The sequence below is a fragment of the Triplophysa rosa genome, linkage group LG1, assembly GCF_024868665.1.
Source record: "Triplophysa rosa linkage group LG1, Trosa_1v2, whole genome shotgun sequence".
Classification (NCBI taxonomy): domain Eukaryota; kingdom Metazoa; phylum Chordata; class Actinopteri; order Cypriniformes; family Nemacheilidae; genus Triplophysa; species Triplophysa rosa.
The window spans coordinates 11,509,405-11,531,379 of NC_079890.1; the positions used below are offsets into that span (position 1 = coordinate 11,509,405).

Sequence of the window (21,975 nt, forward strand, 5' to 3'; positions counted from 1 at the left end):
ACTAGATATTAAGGTCATGCTAGATGCAGCGTGTCTGGAAATACAAAGCCGAATACAACTCAAATGATGAAGAAATGTCATTTGAATGCAGCAGATACTGCAGATCACCCTGATTTTCTAAGGATTCACAATAATTCTGGTTATCTGAAATGATTGCGTTGACGTCAAATAATTGCGATGAGACGATTATTTAACAATTGTGACAGCACTATAGTGAGAGTTTGTTAGGTTTTGTGCCTGAGGGATATTAGAACAGCTGAAATTCTATACACTTAAAGGAAGGATGTGAGTCTGGAGATTTAGGAATGAGCCTTATTTTGATTAATCCACCTAGAAACCAACTGTGACACTGACACCATAGCACATCAAAGCCCACTCGTAACACCTCAGCAATATCAACACCATTGTCTTTGTGATAGTCGTTTTGCATAGACAAGAACTACTTGAAAATGTCAAACTTAATGGTCACAAATTGGCGTATGAGCTTTAGACAGGAGAAGAGACACTTATGAACCAGAAATATCTCAGCTTCATTGCTCCTCCAGTGCCAGCTGTCCAATTTGTTTGTTTGTATTTACTTTCCTGGCCCTGCACAAACAAATGAGATAAGCAAGGTCTGGGCGGAGATGTTAAATGGTTTAGACAGGGTCGGGACTGGATAACATTCCAGAGTATTCTGGTGGATTGTGAGAATTCAGGAGGACAAGGATGGGTTTGTGAATAGGAATGCCCGGTGGTCTTAATGAATGGTAGAAAAGGTTTAATGATGAAACATATGACTGGTGGATTGCTAGGGAGAAACGGCCAGTGGAATGTCAGATGAAGTGTTTGAATGCTTTTGAGTGAAGGTTTGTTTTTGCAGGCAGGAGACAAAGGCACTTGGGATCTCCAGACAGGTTGTTTTAATGTGGTGTTATTCGAAAAGGCTGAGTTTGTGTGTGGTTATATCAAGAGAACTGAATGGATTTGTGTGTGGTCAGAACTGATAGTCAAATGTGTGTGTGGGCTGTATGTTTCGTTCTTGTGAATGTAGGACGTTAAGAGCCTGAGCAGAAGTGAGAATGATGGCGACTCATGGATGTCTGGAAGACTTAAGTTTAAGCCTTTTCAGCCAAACCGCCATTTGAGGTGTCCTTACAGATAAAAAGTATTCCTGGATAGTCATTTTTTAATGCAGAGAATTGTCCGTTTAGGACAGGCTTAGGGTTAGTCTGTGGCACGTATATAAAAGCAAAAATACAAGAATGTTATATTGTCTTTTGAATAGGAGAAGGCATGAATGTGTGCGTGTGTGACTGGAGAAGTTGCGGTGTTGTGTGTGCAACATTAGCAAAAATGAACCAACAAAACTGCAAAGAGCTCACGAAACAACAAACAAGACGCGAGTCATGATTTAGAAAAGGCACTTTAATTTTTGCAAGTGACACCTCAAGCATATTTTAAGAACACACTGTAAAATCCTACTATAAAGAGTGAGTCATCAGTACATTCTTATCAAAAGGGAGGCACAAAGTTTGTAAACAGTGTATCTTACTTTAAATGGAAAAAATTACTCGAGGATTGGCGGTCTGAGAATTTAACAATCCCAAGAAAGAAAAAAAACGTTGAATGGCTCTCGCTAGAAAAGAAAAAAACAATAGTCTTTTTGTTTGGCCTGACAGTTCATGTTGCTCACTGAAGTTCAATATGTTCAACCCCCCTGAAGTTTTTCACAGCAGTCCTGTAAAGTCTCAGCAGAGCTCAGTGAGATTTTTGTTTAAAGTGGGCATGCAAACCATCACATCCAATGCTTTTTAAAGCAGTCAGGCATTTAATTAAGAAAACACACTCTCACGCACATACGCACCTAAAACATTTATCTTCCCTGTTCACATTGTGTTCCTCTGCGGTTCAGAGGGTAAGTCCCCCTGTAATCTATTTAGATCCACAGGAATTTAGTCATATTTCTTTTTCCTGACCCACCACGACCTCCATGTTGTGCAGATCGGTACAAATTTCAACTTGTGTGCACACGCGTGCTCAGACTTCTCATGTGTTCACAACAGTTCATATCTCAAGGTGGTCCTTTGAAAAAGAGGGAGAGCAACTGGGGTCTGTACTCTTGGGATCTCTGCAGCATCACATCTTGTGATCTGATGTTTATGGTTGTGATCGAGTCCAAAACCTCATCAGGCTGCCACATGATGCAGTGATGATGCTGTGTATGGCTTTAACACAGATCTGGGTTCAGGTCTGAACAGCTCCCTTTAAAAAGTGAAACCTAATGGGCTGATAAGAGCAATCTGAGACTAACGTTAAGACATTGCAAATGCATTCATAACAAATGTACTAAGGTATTTACATACATATCAACCAACATTAAAGGTATAGCTCACCCAAAAACAAAGATTCTTTCATCATTCCCCCCATGTCATGTCAAACCTGTATGTATGTATATCTTTCATTTTTTTACAGAACACCAAAGCTATTTAAAAAAAAAAAAGTTGGTAGACGAAAACTATTGGCCCCCATTGACTTGCATTGGTTTTCTGTCCATACAATAGAAGTGCATAGGGACCAACGGGTTTCTGTTGCCAACATTTTTTAAATGATCTTCTTTTGTGTTCTGCACAAGACTGAATATTAATGATGAATATTTTTCAGAATATTTTTGTTTTTGGCTAAACTACCCCTTTACTAAGAAAAACCTAGTGGTATCTGATGTCACATTCCCTTATAAAAACATTAAAAACATTGCACCCTGTGTAAAGAAATTTGGTGGCGTTTTGACATGTTATAACAGTCTTATGACAACATCATGTTCAACGCTAGTGTTAAATGTAACACTAAAAGAAGCTGTATCACGTCTTTCCCCTTTGGATTAAGTCTAGTTCCAAGTATCAGACAAATAGCTGATAGCTGTATAGAGACGAGAATGAAGTATCTATCATTATGTCCACTGCTAAATGCCACAAAACGCCTCGACTCCACGCTGCTCCCTGTAATGGGATGCAAGACATCGTCTTGGCAGGGGGCCTTTAGCTCGCTGCCTTTATCGAGAAAAACTGGGGCAGAGTACACAAAGAAAACCAGATTGTGGTTCTACTATGAAATCCAACAGAGTGTTTTACTCGCTCTCAGAAACGCTATTGTGACAGCACTTGATCATTTCCACTGGAACGTTATTTCTCCGCCCTCTCCTCCTCTAAACAAACACGCTTTCTGAGAAAATCTGGGCTTCTATCAAGATTGTCATTTTTCTCAATGCTGCTTCATTTGGCCATGCACATTTACAGTGGGAGGCTCGGAGTGTTTGATTTGTACGGGAGGAAAAACATAAGTAGAAAAGCCAGCATTAACACGCTTATACATTCAATTCCAAACCTCACGACTCTGAATTAAATACAATATATACACAGGCTGAACCAAACAATCACAGAAAAGATCAAATGTATGAACAAGGCATTTGGGTGTGTGTGTGTGCAACAAGGTAAAAACAAGGCATTGTACGACTGTGGGCGGGGTGTTGTGTTTATTTAACCTTTTCCCACGTGAGTTAGGGAGCATGTTTCATTTTTGCGTTCCTCCCTAAAAATACTTCCTCCTGCATCCCAAGGAGACAGCAGAGGGAGACTGTGTGTGTTTGTGCACAGGTGTGTTTGTGTGTAAAACTGAAAGAAAATTGGCCAAGGTCTCTTGTGTGATTTGTGTTGTAATTGGAGACTAAACATACGTGTGTTTGTCATTTATTTAAAGTCTGCTTTATCTTCCATAAGGCAAAAATGTTCACATGAGTGCGTGCAATCTGTGCACGAGGGGGAATTCTCCTGTGTTTGTGTGTGCGTGTCGTATGTTTTTAGGTCTTTTTGAGGGCATGCTGCTCCACTGGTTCGACTGGACAGAAATTCCACGGTTCTGCAACCCGTCAGGATGCTCCTTTGAGGCTGGTAGAGCCACATACTTCCACTCCCCTCTTTCTTTCCTCCACATTCCCGCTGTCATTGCTCTCTTGTCATATCTCTATTTTTAAAATCTGTTGTAGATCAGCTGTACACAAAAATATTCCCCTCCAGCGGACAAGAGCGTGTTTTTCTCACAGATTTTTTGGCACAGATTCACCTCGCGTGTTTCTCTCCCGTTTGTTTCAGAGAGTCACATCTATGATGTGATTAAAGAAATATACATACATTCCTCTGTCTTAAAAAAATAACCATGAACGAACGTCCCGCGGTCACGCATCCTTCACAAGTCTGTTTTATAAAAAGGAAAATGAAACAATGAAATGATTCGTCTTTTTCTTTGGGCGGCAGCCCCCAAAGTGATCCACCCAGTGCATTCTGGGTAATGTGGTCCTGGTTTAGTTCCTCTCTTACAGATCCAGACGGAAAGCTCCAAAGTAGCTAGAAGAGTCCTCGCCGTACACCATTGTGGGAGAAGAGACGGACACGAAAACCTCGTCGCCCGCTTGCAGCTCAAATAGGCCGCCCTGGTATACCGAATGAAGGGCATATTCTGCCTCTGGCGCCCAACATTTGGTCCCTACTCCCTTCAGAAGCTGAATGGGCCTCAGGTAGGACGTTTTCTTGTAGATGCACTGGACCAGCTGGTGGCTCACGCTGTGTTCATCGCCCTCGCTGGGGGAGGGATAGCGGAAGTACACCTGGGAGTACAGGTAGTAGCGGCCATGCTGGGGTACACGAAGGCGACCGTTGGTCAGCGTCATGTTGTGCAGATGGGCGCCAAAGCTCTGGTTGGCCCAGGAACGTACTGGGTGGCGGCAGGACTGGTGCAGGTCTGGTTGAGGGTTGGAATACTGAGCACCACCTGAAGCAAAGTGAGCGAGAGAAAGAATATTTAACAACAAAAAGTGGACCGGGACAGGTTTTATCCACCAGGAATTGACTGCATTGTAAAAATGACCTTTTTGACGTATAGTAACATTATTCTGTAATATTGCTGAAATCTTTATTAAAATGATTCTGACTAAAATGACTGCTTTAGTATGCATTACCTACCAAAGTAGCCTAAATCAATACTTAAATGACCCATTAACCAACACTCCATAAGATCTAGATGATGTCAGCCAAGTCATTTTAGAGGTGGAGCAAGTTATTACATTTTAATGACATATTACAAAGACAACATGTTTATGTCTTTGGAATAACTGATGAATCGTGCGCAATAACACCAGGAACGTGAACTAAGAAAATAAATAGGGTCAGTTTTCGTTTCATGTTGACTTTAAGAATGTGGAAAAGCAAATGATTCAAGAAACGGCAACAAATCAGCTTGTAAAGAGAAATAGGATCAGAGGCGAGGAGCAGGTGAAGAAAAAAAGGCATAATTCACACGGGGAGGAATGAAAGATTGGTGGATTGACTTAAAAGAACAGCAGAGATTGAAACAGGAAGGCAGAGCTGTGTAGGAGAGCTAGTCACGGGCAGTGAGAAGTCGAAGAACGGAGAGAGGGAGGTGTAGTAGAGGACATGGACAGAACAGGCGGCATGTTCCTTGAACACAACGAAGATCAATATCACGCAAAACCTGTGATTTAATGTTCAAAAAGTTTTAAGGGGGCTATGCTTCTGACAAAACAGATACAATGAAACAACACATGAACTGCAGATGTGATGTTCACTGTTATCATGGTGGTTAATGTAGATGTTCCTGAACATTAAACAGTTCTGGCTGTTCGAAGTCGGCTGCATGTGTGATCCAACATGACGTCATCATGCATTGTGCGGACAGGTTTATGAATAAAAACTGCTGTGTAGAGAAATGGTTCACATGTAAAGAAAGAAAGAGATCTGTTCACTCCCTCACTGTTAAGCGAGCAGATTTAAAACAAAGCCGGTTTGACTTGCTTTAATTTCCTTGTAGAATGCCTGACTGAAAGTAAATATGACTTTAATCCTAACACAATAGACATACAGTATAATTAAGTATATAAAAAACACCTTTAAAGTGCATTTACAACACCAGAAAAAAGTTTGGATGCACCTGACTGAATGAGTGTTTCCAGTTTAATTTAAAATGTGTAACCAAAAGGGAGCAAAACCTGACCAATCCAAACAAAACCTCCCTTTGGGGACATCCTCATTTGTAAAAACATAAGAAATTCAAAATTGTAAAAAGTTTTCGTTTAGGGTTAGGTTATAGTGTTTATAACTAGCTATAACGACAATAGAAGTCTATGGAATGTCCTCATTTGATAGATAAGCAAATGACACCCAAATGTGTGTGTAAAACAGCCTAGTAGTCCCAAGATAATGTTTGAAAAACATCCCAGAATTTGTTATCTGTAATAAAAAGCTAAAATCTAAGATCGTTTTGATTTAAACATTTCTTTTGGTCACCATTCATATCCTGTACAGCCCATTCTTTATTTTGTGTTATACTGTATATGACTTCACCAATATACGTGTTGAAAAAAGAAACAGAAAGGAATATATTTGTCCTCACCTTTGACTAATACTGTATACACACACGCACACACGCACATGGTTTATTATCTCCGCACGCACGCACGCACGCACGCACGCACGCACACACACACACACACACTCACTCACCTGGGAGGCTGCTAAGAGTCAGGTGGGCTGATGGTCGTTGTGTCACTGTGGTCATTAACTTTGACCCTGATGTATTATATGGATGAGGCATGGCTCTTGCCTCTGAGGATAAAACAGAAAGTAGATACAGTCAACAACAGCACAAATATATGATAAAAATATGAATTAAAACATGATTTATAACCAGTTTCCCGTTCTTCAGACTGTTCAGTATGTTGGTGCTAGATGCATTGTGTGTCTTGTCACACAATGCATCACAATGTCTTGTATTGCCTTCTCATAAGGGCAGTAAATCGCTTTCCCGCTCATTCTCCTTCAAAATCTCCTTCCTGGTGAAACATTCTTCCCAACTCAGTCCGGTCAACCACATGTCTCACAACATTCAAAAAACTACTTAAAACCCATCTCTTCTGTGAATACTTGACAGGCAAATGAGAGAGAAAAACCACTAACCCTCTCTCTTTCTCTCAACAGGTATTGGTCTGGCTTTTGTGGAAACTAGTAACTTTGTATTAGCACCTATTGTATTACTGCTCCTGTATGACATATCGCTTTATTGCTCCCTGAACTCTCTGTAAGTCGCTTTGGATAAAAGCGTCTGCTAAATGACTAAATGTAAATGTGTTTGTAATGTCTATTTTTGTCTCATTGTTTCAGAATATAAGTCAACCATGAATGTATGCTTTGCTCTGTCATTGTGATTCTGGAAAACTGTAATTCTTTTAGATAAATGACTATTCACATACTCACCATGAAAGGCTTGTTTGGAGATGATACTGTCTGTAACCTGCGGAAAACACAAAAAGTCCTGTCAACACATGACACTGTGACATCTGATGAGTCTTCAGATTCTAGATTCTTAACAGGAATGTGAAACTGGATGATTCAGATTCAGTCTTTCCTCCTTTGGTTTTTGTTTATTGTCTCATAGGCATTGCTGATTGTGGTGAGAAAGTTGACCTCAAGTTACGAAACAGCCCGATAAAAGTTAATTTACCATTTTATTATTACCGTAGGACTCCATTTTTTTCTTTTTTTAAAGTGATGGTTCACCCAAAATAAAAATTCTGTCATCATTGACTCACCCTCTTGTCATTTTAAACCTTTATGAATAAGATATTTTAAAGAATGTTGGTAACCGAACAGCACTGGCCCCCATTTAATTCTATTGTATGACCACAAAACCAATGCAAGTCAATGGGGAACTATCACTTTAATAAAAATTAAGCCAACAGACTCTAACAGACACTAGAGGTGGAGGGTCAGCCATAGCGTGAAACTGCTAAGAATAGTTTTAGGGTCACCTTGCTCGAGGGCAATTTTTTCAGTAATCTGTGACAGCCATATTTTAACAAGTCACCCCCCCATTCAGCCTATCAGTCCCTGCGGCCGGGCCTTGAATCAATAACACACTTCTCAATGGCATATTTCCATGGCTTATTATATGTTCCAACCCCCAAGTGATTTAGCCAAGTGAAATGAATAAAAACCGTATGATTTGTTACAAATGCAGTCAAGACATTAGTCATTCTGTTCAAACCAGACAACAGCAGACAGCACGATGAGGAGCAACAAAGAGTGTCAGTGAGGAAAAAAAGCCATTCAGGTTTCAAAAATGTACTAAGTAACAAGTCAAAGTTCAACCAAACTCCCTCAGGCTTTAATACTTGAGTACTCTCTTAAATAATTCTCGCATAAAGGTTGAACTCCACTTAAACAGAACTACAACAAATTAAATGTTGGCAGTGTTAAAAGTTTTACTCTATATTTCATATCTATAAAACGTATGGCGATTTGCCATGTTGTGTTTCGCAGTATATTTTAAAGCTGTGTCTATCTTAGTATGTCTTAAATGTGACTGGGTTTCAATGCAAGCTTTTTAATTTAGGGTACATGACATGACTGTGTTTAATATAACAACAAACGAACATGATTTAGTTCTTTTTAAGTAATAATGGATTATTCCCTTTCCTGCCTTCTCTCTCTCTCTCTCTCTCTCTCTCTCTCCTGAGTCTCTCTGTCTAGCCATCATTCAGGAGTGAGTGTGTGTGATGGAGTCGCTGTTGTTCTTGGCACTCTCTCTCTCCTCTCCATTCATCAGACAGCCGAGTGCGGGGCTGCAGGCTTTACAACATGACATAATCTCACACAGGCCACAGCAGAGATGGATTTCTGACCAGGGCTTTTTCCTTTTCGCTATATCATTTCTGGTAAATGAGCCTAAAATCAATTCCACATTTGACACATGGAGCAGATAAAAGCCAGTGGTTCGTGTAGCGAAGGAAAGAAAGAGGGAGAAGTAATTGTTTGGGTAAAATCGGACCATAACCAAGCCACCTAAATGTACACCATGAAACCTTTCCACAAAATTCAGCAAAAAACGAAACTCCTTCCTACAATCATTATTGAATAGATAATGCAAGGGAAACGTTTGTAATTTTTGGTCGGCTGTACATTTAGTGAAACCTCCAGTGAAATGTCCTTCCAACTAGTCCAGTAAGATTCTTATAAATATTAAACAATGTCCAATAGAACTGTAAGAATTAAATGAGAACGAAAAAAGTCTCATAGGAATTTCACTTTAACCAGTAACAATCCTACATTATTCCAGAGGATTATTACTTAATCCCAGAACGATCCTTTAGGATTGGTTCCTATTTGTGATATGAATTCCAGTAAGAATCCTGTACACATTCCTTTAGTATTCTTTGGCTAGGCATTGAGTGAGGTCTAGTTAAAGCAACCACAATCTGTTTAACTAAAAACATAACAGAGTTCAAAGGTGCGGGCAAAGAACAGAGCCATGCAGAGACCTCAACAATAACAATAAACACACCCAGTGTTAAACCTTTGCCCTTCCACACACATGAGCCAGAAAAGGCGTGTAGCCGAGGAACATTTTTCCTCCATTAAGGGGGTAGGAAGTGGGTGAGTGCATGCACACAGCATGCAGAGAAAGGCATCAGACTCCTCTTCAGATCAGCTTAGCCCAGACAGCAATACAATACTTTAATATGGCTGTGTGTGCCTGTGCCATGCAGAAACAAAGCATTGTGCTCTCCCTTCCTCCAGGAGACGTATTATTAATAAAAACTGTTGCTTTCCTTGAGGCACAGAACACAGCAAACAATAAATCTCAGAGCACTAGACTTTGCCCTGTGTGACTCAGCCTTGGTCAGGTACACTGTAAACCCTACTGTTGTCGATAATGAAAACAATCCTTGTTTTATGAAACCACACTTAAAATCTCAGGTTTTAAACTTTTACTTTGTGCAAAACAAAACAAAAAAGTGTTAAAGGTGGATGATCTATTGACAAAAATGCAATTTAATTTGCATAACTATGTCTTCAGACGTGTAAAAAGATCTTAACGAAGCGTTATGTTTTTATTACCTTACAGTGAGCTATTTCTATCTACACACATCGCGGGTCCCCTTACATGGAATTCACCATGTTGTTTTACAGTAGCTCTAAACGGACAAACTGCTCTACTGCTTCGGCAAAGACGCGAAAACGTGACGACGTCTTAGTTCTCTGTCAGCTACCGTAGTGCTTCAAAAGGGAGGGGTGGAGTGAGCCGTTGGTTGCAATTCGCAATCTCACCACTAGATGCTACTAAATTTCATACACTGGATCTTTAACTAAAAATGATTATGTACAAAAAATTATTCCTAGAACCTGTAATTATTTATAAGGTTATTTGATCGTTGGATTAAAAGCACATTTATAGGAGCATTTAAATATGATTAAATTGTTATAAATATATAAATATAGATAGTTTTCTTCATTGTGTCATTGTAAATACTTGGGGTGATTAGTGTTCCCTATGGTGAATGTGGACCCGGTTTCATACATTTCACTTCTTGTAATATGCACTTCTGAGGAGAGAAGTTACTCCAATTTAATTGACATGACACTTAATTTCCTTCCTGTGTTTTAAAATTTATCCAGTTAAATAGAAATTAATAAGTATAAACAAGATTTGAATCAAAAAGTTACTTAGTCTGTGAAGTCTACTTAAGGAACCAGTTAATCTAACTTAATTGGCTGAAATTTCCTTTAGAGAACAGCATATTAGCTGAACTTGTTGGCACATGTTTTTAGAGACACCATTTATTAAATTTAGGTAACAATTTAAACAGTGTAAACTGATATTAACACACACACACAATAATACACAAAATACACTTGTAAACAAACTGTTTAAGGGTAATTGACAAATAAGCTGTACCATAAACTGTATATTTGTAGGAAAAACTGTTGATATATATTATTTCATAGTATTATTCATATTTATAATATAAAATACCATAAGAGAGATTGATCTTCATTGTTAGTTTTTCATATACACTCCACACAGACAGTGGATAATATCAATGTATGCCTGTTATAGGCCTTTGAATGAATGGGATGTGTGTGTGTAATTACAAGTTGTTTCCTGCCATTTTTGGCTGCCGTCTGGGGTTGGCCCAATTCCTCTGTGCCCTGGACCCCTATTTTTGAGACCCCGCTGCTCCAATACATAGCGCAACAGAGCCCTGAATATATCCTTAAACCTTCCTCCCTCCTCTGTAAAAGTCTGCAGGTTTTTAACCTTATCATTATCTGTTCACCTAAACGTTCAAAGCAGTTGGGGTTAATGTATTTGTAATAGTGTCTTCCTCCATCATCAGGCTTTTTGACACCATGACACTTGTTATAAATGTGACAGGCTGTCTTCCATTTCTGTTTGGGGTTTATGACTTCCGAGGCTTTAAACCTGACTTAATCTCTCTATTCCTCTTCTTCTCTCTCTCTCTCTCTCTCTCTCTCTCGGTTAAAAAGAAAGTTCGCTAGAGAGCGCTCGCTGAAATTCGACTCTAAGTAATACCAGCTTTGGGAGCTCAGCACTTTTTGGGCAAGAGGGGAACCGTCTTGTACTCCACACAGTCGCAACAAGAGAATGCCAAACGGACTGGGCTGTATTACTCTTCATTACATCTCTCAATTTTCCAAGATCGTTTTTGGTTTTCACCCTAAAATCTTGTGTTTATTTGTGTTACCAGACCCCTGTATTTCTTTCTTTGTCTCACTACAAGCTGTTTGCTTTCTTGTAATCGAAAAATACATTTATCCAAACAAACCACATGTCATAAAACCCACCGCACCACCAAAATCACAGTCTTTGAGCTATGATTATACAGAAGATAAAGGTTAGAGGGCAGACAGAGATGGTCTTTGTGTTTGTTCTGAGGCTGAAAGAGTCTGTGGCTGGCGGAATGCCCCGTATGTGATGATGGCTTTCATCATAAATCTGTTTCTGACTCTGGTGTGCTGGTGGTGATGCAGCAAGGCGAATGTGAACCTGACGACGAGATGCTTCCTCATCTAATGAGTCATTCAGAGAATCCGAGACAAGTGGAGAACCAAACCTGTTGGGTTGGGGGGGGTACAAAACATCCCATTTAGTTTTGAAGGAAACTGAGCAGGGATTTGGGGATATTGAGAGGATACTCCCTGGGCCCTACTCAGGTGCCTGTTGAGCATATAATATTCCTTGGAATGCTGATATTATTCTAGGCTGGATCATATCCATTTTGGCCCGAGATTGTAGTGTCAACTCTTGATTTGTTGACTGGTGTTGGGATGTCCGCAGGCATGCCTGTGTGATTCTCAGTGGACACAAGCATCTGTTCGATGAATTTACCAAACTCTTCCAGGGTTTGACTATTGTTAGCTGAGCACAGTCAGTCTGTGTTTAACTTCATATTAAAGCCCAACAAGGGCAACAGTAAGCCAAGACGCACCAATGGTCAGCGGTTTGTGTAAACTGCACGCCTGTACGTACTGGGTCCAGCTAAAGTCGACGTAAGAGCAGTACTTTGCTTTTCTTTTTTCAAGCCCTCTTTAATAACTACCAGGTGCTCTGGCATTCTCTAGATTCTAAGGTCCACTGCTTCAGAAACATGAATTTCCTCCATCGCTTCTCACTCACTCATTCTCTGCATTTCCTTCACTCCTTCGATCCTTCTCTTTCTGTGCTTTACCTTTGCGCTGACATGAAGCTGGAAAGATGCCCAAAGCCTCTGCATGTGCTTGTTCAACCTGTATTTTTTTCTTTACATATAAATATCTTCTCTGTCTTAGAGCAAAACTCACACTTGTAATCACACATTGACACACAAACATCATTATGCAGTCTGTCATTCTCGCTTTATTTTACAAAGGCTCTCCATGTCCTAAAGCTTCATTTGTTTATTTTTCCAGTGACCGAACCCTAACATGATCAGGGAATTCTTTAGCTTGCAATAACTGCATCTCTCAGAAGTGGCGCATGTGTTTTAAATTAAGAAGCAAATGCCTCTGTCTCCAAGTGCCAATAAATTGTTTGCAGCCTCACTCAATTAGTAGTGAAAGATTTGACGGTACGCACGGACTGTTGCGTGAAGCATTGGGGGACGGAGGAAACTGGGACGGGTAGACACGCTCCATAAAATCTGATAACAGATATTCCCAGAGCTGAGGGACTTGGGTAAACAAAGTGCTTGCATGGAAAATTATTAAAAAGAAATGCCAGTGCAACGCTGCAATGCTTAACGAACAAACAAGTGAAAAAACAAAGGCTTCCTCAAGTAATTGATACTCTGCAACTTAAATTACACCTTTAAAACAACACTTGAATCAAGCCATAGACTTCCAAACAGCATGTCAGTTTTCTTCATGTAAGAGCCACTTGAGGTTGTGAGAGGAAAAGCTGGATGCTGAAGGGATAACCAGCCACGCCAGGGGAAAACCAGGTTATTTCCTTCAAATCTGAGCTCTGACTGTTGGACTGGTTCATGATCAGGACGAGTGGTGACTCATTCTCTACAATGCTGCATATACAAACATAAATGCCTGAAAACACTCCCATGACTCAACCATCCACTTTTCTTCCCTTAGGAGATTGTAATCACTTGCCTGGACACATTTATGGTAATAGCAAGTTGCTTCATGCTCATGTGGAACGTCACTAGTAACTGTTGTCTACAACTCTGCATATGTGCTGATAAGCCAGAAGACGTTTTAATAGCTGTTATTAAGATATCTCTTGCCTCAACAGGCAACCCCAACAAATGAAAAGAGGAGGCAGAATGTTTTGTACTAGCTGTTACAATACAGAAAATCAAGTCATAATGTGAACTCACCTTAGAGATATAAGCCTTGATACCCTCGGCTAGTTTGATGCAAGGTTCTCCGAACAGTTGGGCCAGGTCTTCAGGAATGTCCCTATCCTTATCCAGTGCATTGAGCAAACCCAGGCACCGCAGCTCTTCTGTAACCCCCTGATTCTTAACCTGTCAATAAGATGAAAGTTAGAACACAAGCCCGAATCTCAAAGTGTTGCTTTAGTGTGAGGCTCTGAACCAGTCATGGGGAACCAAGCCATCTCTCTGAAATCAGTAAATTATAAAGCATTTTGAAAGAAACATCAGATCTTAGAACAATGAGGAAAAGCATTTCGGTTTAGGATGAATGGAAGAAGGCTCAATAAGGAAGCAATCTACTCAAGGCTGAAGCTAGGCTGAAGATCAAAATGAGGGCACGCTTCCCTTTTGACCCTTTCCAGGAAAACAGATGAGGACATCTGCAATGGGTCTCGTAATGGAAAGTTGGTGGGGTACAGATTCGGCTTACAGACCTCAAGCCAGCTGGAGAGGTTTGTCCAACATAATGAGGGACTTTCAAATGACCTTTCTCTGAAACCAGACCTGGGTCCAACTTTCTTTAAATTGTTCTGTCTCTCTTTCTGTCCTTTCACGTCCCTGTTCTGCAACCTAAAAAGTCTCTCCAAGAAATATATGTCAGCAGTTAAGGATCTCTGCTTACAATTTTAAAGCCACAAGTCTGAAACTGCCTTAAGTCACGGTCCGCAAAAGCGCCTAACGACTCTCCAGTTACCGGTGGAGCGTGGCAGCCGAAGGTGTGGAAGAAAACGCATGTGTGCAGTTAGCTCGAACTGTTGGCAAGTAATGGGGGGCCCCCATGTTGAGGGGGCGCACTCACACGAAGAGCCTGTGACTTATCTGAGACAAATTTTGCAATTTCTTGTATAAGAGCAAATCTTCTTTTTATGAAGTCCTACTAAATTGTCTTTTAAGCACTTACAGGACTGAGACCTGAATCCTTCAAATTTGTTGATCGACAACCAGTTTGGGTTTTTTGTCTCATGGTAGTGCAGATTAGAGATGGGCTTGGGGGCTTACAGGGGGCTTGTCCTGGATCAACCCATTAAAGCTACATTAGTGCCCCAAGAAGAGTGAAGAACATGAATGTTAGTTTGTTATTAGGGCTTTGTCTGCTGCAATAAATTTCTCTGATAATGGCTATGTTTATTGAGCTAAGGTTATTTACCTTTTGAGCTACTTTTACCTGAAACACAGATACGCCCTTTGACAGATCACGGTTTTAACACAGTTTATCTGATGTGTCATAGCTTATGCTTGTACTCACATGCTCAAAGCTTCGATGATTGTAAACAACATTTATTTTAAGCATTTTCTTCCTGCTCGCTCTTACTCAGAAATGGGTCAGTTACACTTGGCCTGGAATTTGACATACTGTCCTGTATCCAGGGTGTGTTTAACATCATGCCAGCAATTGATCAGCTTGTCATCATGATTTATATTAAGCATTAGAGAATTCAGAATGAACTAATTAAGGTCAGTACTGGCATTCCACTAAATCTTGTGCAATGCCTCTAACCCAATACTCAATACCAGTAAACAAAATCCATGTATTACGTAATACACATAATCTTACGCAGATGGGCTGCCGTAGACCAACATGCAGTAAAATTACTTAAGTAAAATCAACATCGATGGTGGTATTAAGTCACTGTTAGTGAGACTAGTGGTGCTCCGGAGGGGCTGAGAGTTTCTGATCCCAGACAGGGCAGCAGGAAGTCGTAAACAATGCTTCAGTGTTAGCCCTGATTTCTCTAGCTGGGGAAAAGACGCCACCACTGAACTTTCTGCTTCACTCCACATCCATTTATTTTTTGGGAAAGGATTAAATAAGAGAAACCAGGCGTGTAACTTAAATCCATGCCAGGGGCACTCTGTCTCTGCATCTCTCTCTCTCTAGAATGTCTCACTCTCTCTCCCACCTCGTGTCCATGCAGGATCCATGTGTATATTTTTTCTATTTCCCCCCTGTGGTCTCAAAGACAGTAGACCAAAAATTGGTCATGATACAAATCATCCGTTATAGCCCCAGAGAAAGAGAGAGAGAGAGAGTGAGATCTAGAGAAAGAGATAGAGAGACAGACCCCCAAGGGCAACAGGTTGTCTAAACAGATCTTCAAAGGAATTTCCAGCCAAATATTCAATTTATGCATTTGGCAAACAAAGATCATTGATGTGGTTGCTCTCTCTCTGTTTCTCTTTCTTTGTGGAAGACCACACAGAAGTCAAAACCTGTCTTAGTACTAGAAAACAACAATGTGGCATTGGGTTTCTTTAAAGCAAAGTCACTTAAAGTAGTAAATCATGTCTCATTAAAGGGAAGCCCCTTTTTGCGCAAGTTCTCTTGTTGAGTTTTATTTAGACTGACAATGAAAGGCACGTACTGTATGTAAGCAGCTTGGTTAGGTGTTTTCCTTTCCTGGTTTTCTCAATTTTCCCGGTGAGTTTCTCTAAAATGAGTGCATGACTGCATATGAACCTTGACACAGGTGTATGATGCCAACAATGCTTCTCTGATGAGTTAATGCTTTTGGTGAAATGCATAATCGGCATGCCAATCCCGCTAGTATCCACCTGTGCACACAAACATTCTACTTTACAATGACCTGTGCCATTGTGTGTGGGCAAACCCCCAGTTGCCAACGTTATCTATCCTTTCTTTCATAATCCTCTTTGTCTTGGCTCCTCTCATTGCTTCATAAATCTCTAGTAAATGGCCAATGAAGGCAGGTATTATTAGGAAGCCATTGTAATGCATTTTGAAAGCCCTCTGGGTGTTCTAAGAAGTGTCAGGCCATGTCCATCCTGTTCCGCCTGAGTTCTGCTCTGTTTGACTGAAGGCTACACTTCCAGAATATTAACTACTTGCCTGTCAGTGGGCTCAGACTTCTTTTCTCAACCCAAATGGGGCCCCAACAGCCATGGAGCCCTGCTTAAGTGTCTAAGTATTTCGGGGAAGAAAAATCCACATATAATTAACAGAGAAATTAAACTTGACATACACAGCCTGGACTAATTATGAACTTGAGATTTCTTATTGGATAGTATGAATTAAGGATATTAATGACTTTTTTGGGGTCTAATCATGTTAGGAAGATGTACATTTATTAAAATCATTGTAAAACAAAGAGAAACACAACGCCCCTTATCCTTAAATGTCATATGAAGTCGTTCCCCACAGCTGAGGTCATTCCTATACTAATGGATCTAAATGAGGGAATACCATTGTATTAGCAGGACTGTTGATGTAAACTGGGGCCTGTGTTTGAACTTGCAGGCTCTGATAATGGAGTAAATGTGAGGTGTTTACTTGTGTTTTAGGACAATACTGCGAGCGTCCCATCTGACCAGAGCACTGAAAGGAGGCACAGGATATTTATATTAGTGCTGAAAATGTTCATTAGACAACAGCTGTGTGTATGTGTGTGTGAGAGCAGGAGTGAGCGTGTGTGTCTTTATTTTCAGCACATTTTCTCTCAATATAACTCTCTCAATTATTTTTGTTTATTTCCCGTCATTTTGATAACTGGCCCTCTGCAAAAAATGACTTTTAATCCTTCTACAAATACAACAGTGCTGTTTAATCCTTGAAAATATATTGGTAACACTTTAAAATAAGGTTGAATTTGTTAATATTAGTAAATGCATTAGCTAACATGAACTAACAATGAGCATATCGTTTTCAGCATGTATTCATCTTTTTGAATATAAGTTAATGTCAATACAGTAGTTCATGTTAGTTCACTGTGTATTAGCCTAAGTAACGGTAACAGTTTCTACTTTTGATTTAAAAATGTACCGGTGGTACCGGTGGTGTATCAGGCCAACTTACAATGATCCAAACAATTAGGAGAGGGCAACATGAAGTTCCGCCCTACTTTTTTTCAAATTTCAGAAGCCGTTTCCCTCGGATGTACGTCACGATACGGAAAAGAAGTCAATCTCAACTTCTGTTTCATGGTGAATTTAAAAAATGCTGTAGGATTGCTCATTTTTAGTTAAGTTAGTTAATGCATTAACTAATGTTAAAGGGATAGTTCACCCAAAAAAGAATTCTTTCTTTATTTACTCCCCCTTTGTTCAAAATCTGTATTAAAGCGGCCCTAACACACGCGGTTTCTGCAAATCTCATATTAATCTTGAGTACATATAGAGTAGTATTGCATACTTCGTATCTTCGAAGAGTATTTAGTTTGATCACATTTATAAAACATAGATACAGCTGTACGATTATTTCCGAAAGCATACGGCACGTGCGGGGGGAGGGGTGGGCTGAACTAAAGCACGTGCGCACCCATTGCCAACAGAACACAGACATCAGTTTCACTCACCGCATGCGGTTCATGTCCGGTATCCTTTAGCGCTGGGACGGCTCCATATATCAGTTTCAAACGACCTCCAAATCCAGCGTTGTATCCACCGTTTATATAGCGAACAAACAAGCGCCTGAACTTCGCGAACGTATGCTCTCTCTCTCTTTCTTTTGCACACAAGTGAAAGTGACGTCTGCGCATGCTCCTTCTCCTGCTCTCCTTGCTACCTCGTGGGCATGCCGCGTGCTTTTCCGGGAGAATTGTCCAATAAGGGACTAAGAAAAATTGTTACGAAACAGTTTTATATGTTCGAAAAAACCTGTACAATCGCTGGGGGAGTGTATCGAGCACAGAAATACTACATAATATGCCCAAATCGTTTTTTTGACAAGTTGACCATGTTAAGCGTGAGAAGACAGCACGTTTAACATTGTAAAGAAGTTAGAATGCATGACACACCGCTGCAGCACCCCTTTAATGTCTTTGTTCTGAACACAAAGAAAGATATTTGGAAAAATGTTAGTTAGTTAACTGACATTTCTGGGACATCATTGACTATACCATAGTAGGAAAAATTATTGTATATATTTTTTTCTGTTGAACACAAAATGAGATATTTTGAAGAATTTAGGAAAGCAAACAGTTCTAGGACACCCTTGACTACCATTTGCCATTTTTCCTATTATGGTACTAGTCAGTGATGACCCAGAAATGTCAGTTGCCAACATTTTTCCAAACATCTTTCTTTGTGTTCAACAGAACAAAGAAATGTATACAGGTTTGGAACAACTTCCACGTGAACTAAATTAGGCCTTTAAAATAGGCTAGATAATGTATTTCAAACCTTTCTCACATTTATTATAAAAAACAAAATGTATGATCTTTAAGATTTAATGAATGTGCTGGAAAAGTGGATAGGCTCAGGTTAACTTATTTAGGATGCAAAAAACTTCTCATTGCTTCCGAATGAATTCAGATGTGTTTCCCCCTACATCTACTAATTATAAAAATGTCTTAAATTGCTCAGTCACTATATATCTGTAAAATTCTAGAGCTTTGTCCTCAATTTTGCATCCATGGCTGAACCATGTGGAATAAAAACTTTGTGTAACTCTGGAATCTATCCATGACTTCACTGGACCTGGCAAACACAGTGTAACTTGAATCTTTTAAGAACTATCAGAGGAAAGGCAGCCAAAATTAGCTGTAATTGTACGTTCTGGGTAAAAAGCATATGCACAGAAGAACCGACTGAATAAGAATAAAGACAGATTGAAGAAGTGAGGAAAACAAAGGGGGTGAGAGAGTGAAGCGTTGTGGATCTTGCCAATGAAAAATGTCACAGGAGGTTTACCAAGGGGACCTTAAGAGACGAGGCAAACATGTTCTCGCAGGGTATTACTTTACAATGATTTTATCTTATAGTGTTTATGAGGGGCCTACCCAAAACTACACACATACCATGCTGATTGAGGGAGATTGGAGCTGGCATAAACTAAAAAATGTAAAACAAAACAAAAAGCGCTGTTTCAAACCAGGCACCCTGGCATGACCCAGCACCACCTTCCAGCTGAATCACACATTCTAAATGGATTTTGTCAATTGTAGTTATTTATAAATAGGTCAGCGATGGCGACTTGCATGGGAGCTTTTCTCTTTATCCACCCTGTTGTGTTTACAATCTCGCCGTGTGGCCGTGAATTAACCTTTTTTTTTCCTCATGGAGGTAGAGTGTTTATTTGAAACGATCAGTCTTATCTCACCGAGTACTATCACTTTACTGGCTATGCTGATCGAAGGGCAGTTACATGTTACCAGAGTGTTACAGATGTGTTAGTAACCTCAGATTTGTTTTCGTATTTATCTTTGTTATTTATTAAAATCCAGGGAGTCCCCAATAACCCACCTACAATGGTTTTTGACATGACTGAGCAATAAAATAACCTTCAACTATATGGGTCAGCGTAAAACTAAACAGCATTACTTCGTGACAAAGAGACAGAAGACAACAGGGACACATTACACGTTGTTGAATGTTGTAAGCCCAACTTCTTTGGAGCATCCTGTGTGCTTGACTCCCAAATCAAAACCACAGTCTGTTTAGTGATTATTATGACTAACTCTTCACAAACTGAAAAAATTATGTCCAAAATCTGAAAATCTTAATTGTGATGTTAAAAAAATGATTAAGTTCACTAAACCAAGTATGACCTTAGTATAAGTATTATGCTTATTATCTATAAACGTTTTTTTTGCACTTTAAAAGAGTGAAAGAGTCATTGACCGTATCCATCTAAAATTCTGATTCAAAGTATGTTGACGTTGTATTCCGGGAAACTGTGTGCACTTTACAGGTACCTGCTGTTATCATTTTGGCTCATGACATGCCAAACTGGAAACTGAAACATGCACAGAAACTAATATAACATATTAATATAAAAGTAAAAATAACATGACATAACATGTAATAAGTAAGTAATTATACATATTGGTAACTGACACATAACTTGTCTAAGAAACTTTCTTCCAAAAATAATTTGCATTGTGTCTAATCAGATAGTGCCTTTACTACTGTGATGTGACATCATTTTTAATCTGAAATCATTTTCAAATAATATAAAGTCATTAAAGCTGCATGTTTTAATGTTTAAAACAGTTGCATTTAACCAAACATGTGACTTTTTTCATAACTTAAGCAGTTGTGTATAACGTTAACTGATACAGAGTTAATAATGTGACAACATATGAAACAGATAAGAACTGCTATAAGTTCTTAGATATAATTAATGTATATCATATCAAATTAAATTAACGGAAATTTTCATCATCACAATCAATCTCAACATACTGTTTTAGTAACAGTTGGTTTTCATCCTAATAATCTTTTAAAATAAATTATTGTAGAAATGAAATGCCACCAATCTGCAACTGAATATTTGAATATCAAAGGCTAGTGAACCCATGCCTTACCCATGCAGATCTTTTGAGGTATCATACGCACGTGGAAATCTTTAAAAAAATGCTAACTCGACATGCCACTCTGGGTTTAAACAAGCCGGTCGAAAGTTCCTATGATGCTCAAAATTTCGTGGCAGATCAATGGGTTTTGACGCACATTTGATGTTTTTGTTTGGTAGCAAAAAGAAGGGGAAAATAAGTACAACATGAGGAAAACTTACGTGTGATAAAGACATGTTTAAGTAGACAAAAAGTCCGGTGGTCGAGGCGATTTGCAGCACGACCACCACGATCACGACCATAGCGATCCATAACTTCGACGGCGAGTCCCGAACACGGCTGTTCGCAGGAACCATCATGTATGTGGTGGACTCGCTGCTGACCGACCGAAAGTAATCCTGGTTATTCTGAGTAGCCATGGCATTCCTAAGACGTGTGTTTAATACGAGTTAGTGACAAACAAATACTAGTCTGCAACGGGACGCTGTCGCTGACTAAACTCCTTAGTGGAAAGTGACCGTGGGAGAGCCTTCGACACTCGCACGCGCTGAGTAATGCTGCACAACTAGAGTGCGTGAAGTGTGTTCGACACTGAGGGGTTGAGTCTCAAGAGTTTCTCAAGGTACCTACAAATGCTAAAGAGTTTCTCCTGTAGGCCTATCAGACCGAGACCATATGTTTTGGTATTTAAATATTTGTTCTATTTTTTTCCATAAGAAATTTACAGAAAACATTTCAAAACAAATGCCCGAAATGATAACCTCAACTATTATCAGGTTTTGAGCTAATTATAAACAGTACAACAATTATGAATCTCAAAACAGTTTATGAATCAGCAAAACATATATTAAATACGTTTTATAAACATTTTTTACATACCACATGCCCAAACTTATTCCACCTTTATTTTAAGCTTATTCTTGATTGTGGTGTTAGGACTTTATTTTA

The 21,975-nt window shown here is 39.6% G+C and overlaps 1 protein-coding gene across 1 annotated transcript; it reads right to left on the minus strand.

Annotated features, from left to right (window-relative positions):
• Nucleotides 1-1,392: 1,392 nt before the first annotated feature.
• tnfsf10l (TNF superfamily member 10, like) lies at nt 1,393-21,620 on the minus strand. Its single transcript, XM_057344652.1, has 5 exons — nt 21,249-21,620; nt 13,718-13,867; nt 7,302-7,338; nt 6,552-6,653; nt 1,393-4,803 (listed from the first exon to the last, which is right to left on the minus strand). The coding sequence occupies exons 1-5, from the start codon at nt 21,444-21,446 to the stop codon at nt 4,349-4,351; spliced, it is 942 nt and encodes a 313-aa protein (XP_057200635.1). The 5' UTR covers nt 21,447-21,620; the 3' UTR covers nt 1,393-4,348.
• Nucleotides 21,621-21,975: the final 355 nt, after the last annotated feature.

Coding starts and splice junctions, on each gene's coding strand:
- tnfsf10l (XM_057344652.1), bottom strand. CDS start 21,446: ATGGCTACTCAGAATAACCAGGATTACTTTCGGTCGGTCAGCAGCGAG. Junction 13,868..21,248: donor TAAACATGTCTTTATCACAC/GTAAGTTTTCCT, acceptor TCTTATTGACAG/GTTAAGAATCAGGGGGTTAC. Junction 4,804..6,551: donor GACTCTTAGCAGCCTCCCAG/GTGAGTGAGTGT, acceptor ACTTTGCTTCAG/GTGGTGCTCAGTATTCCAAC.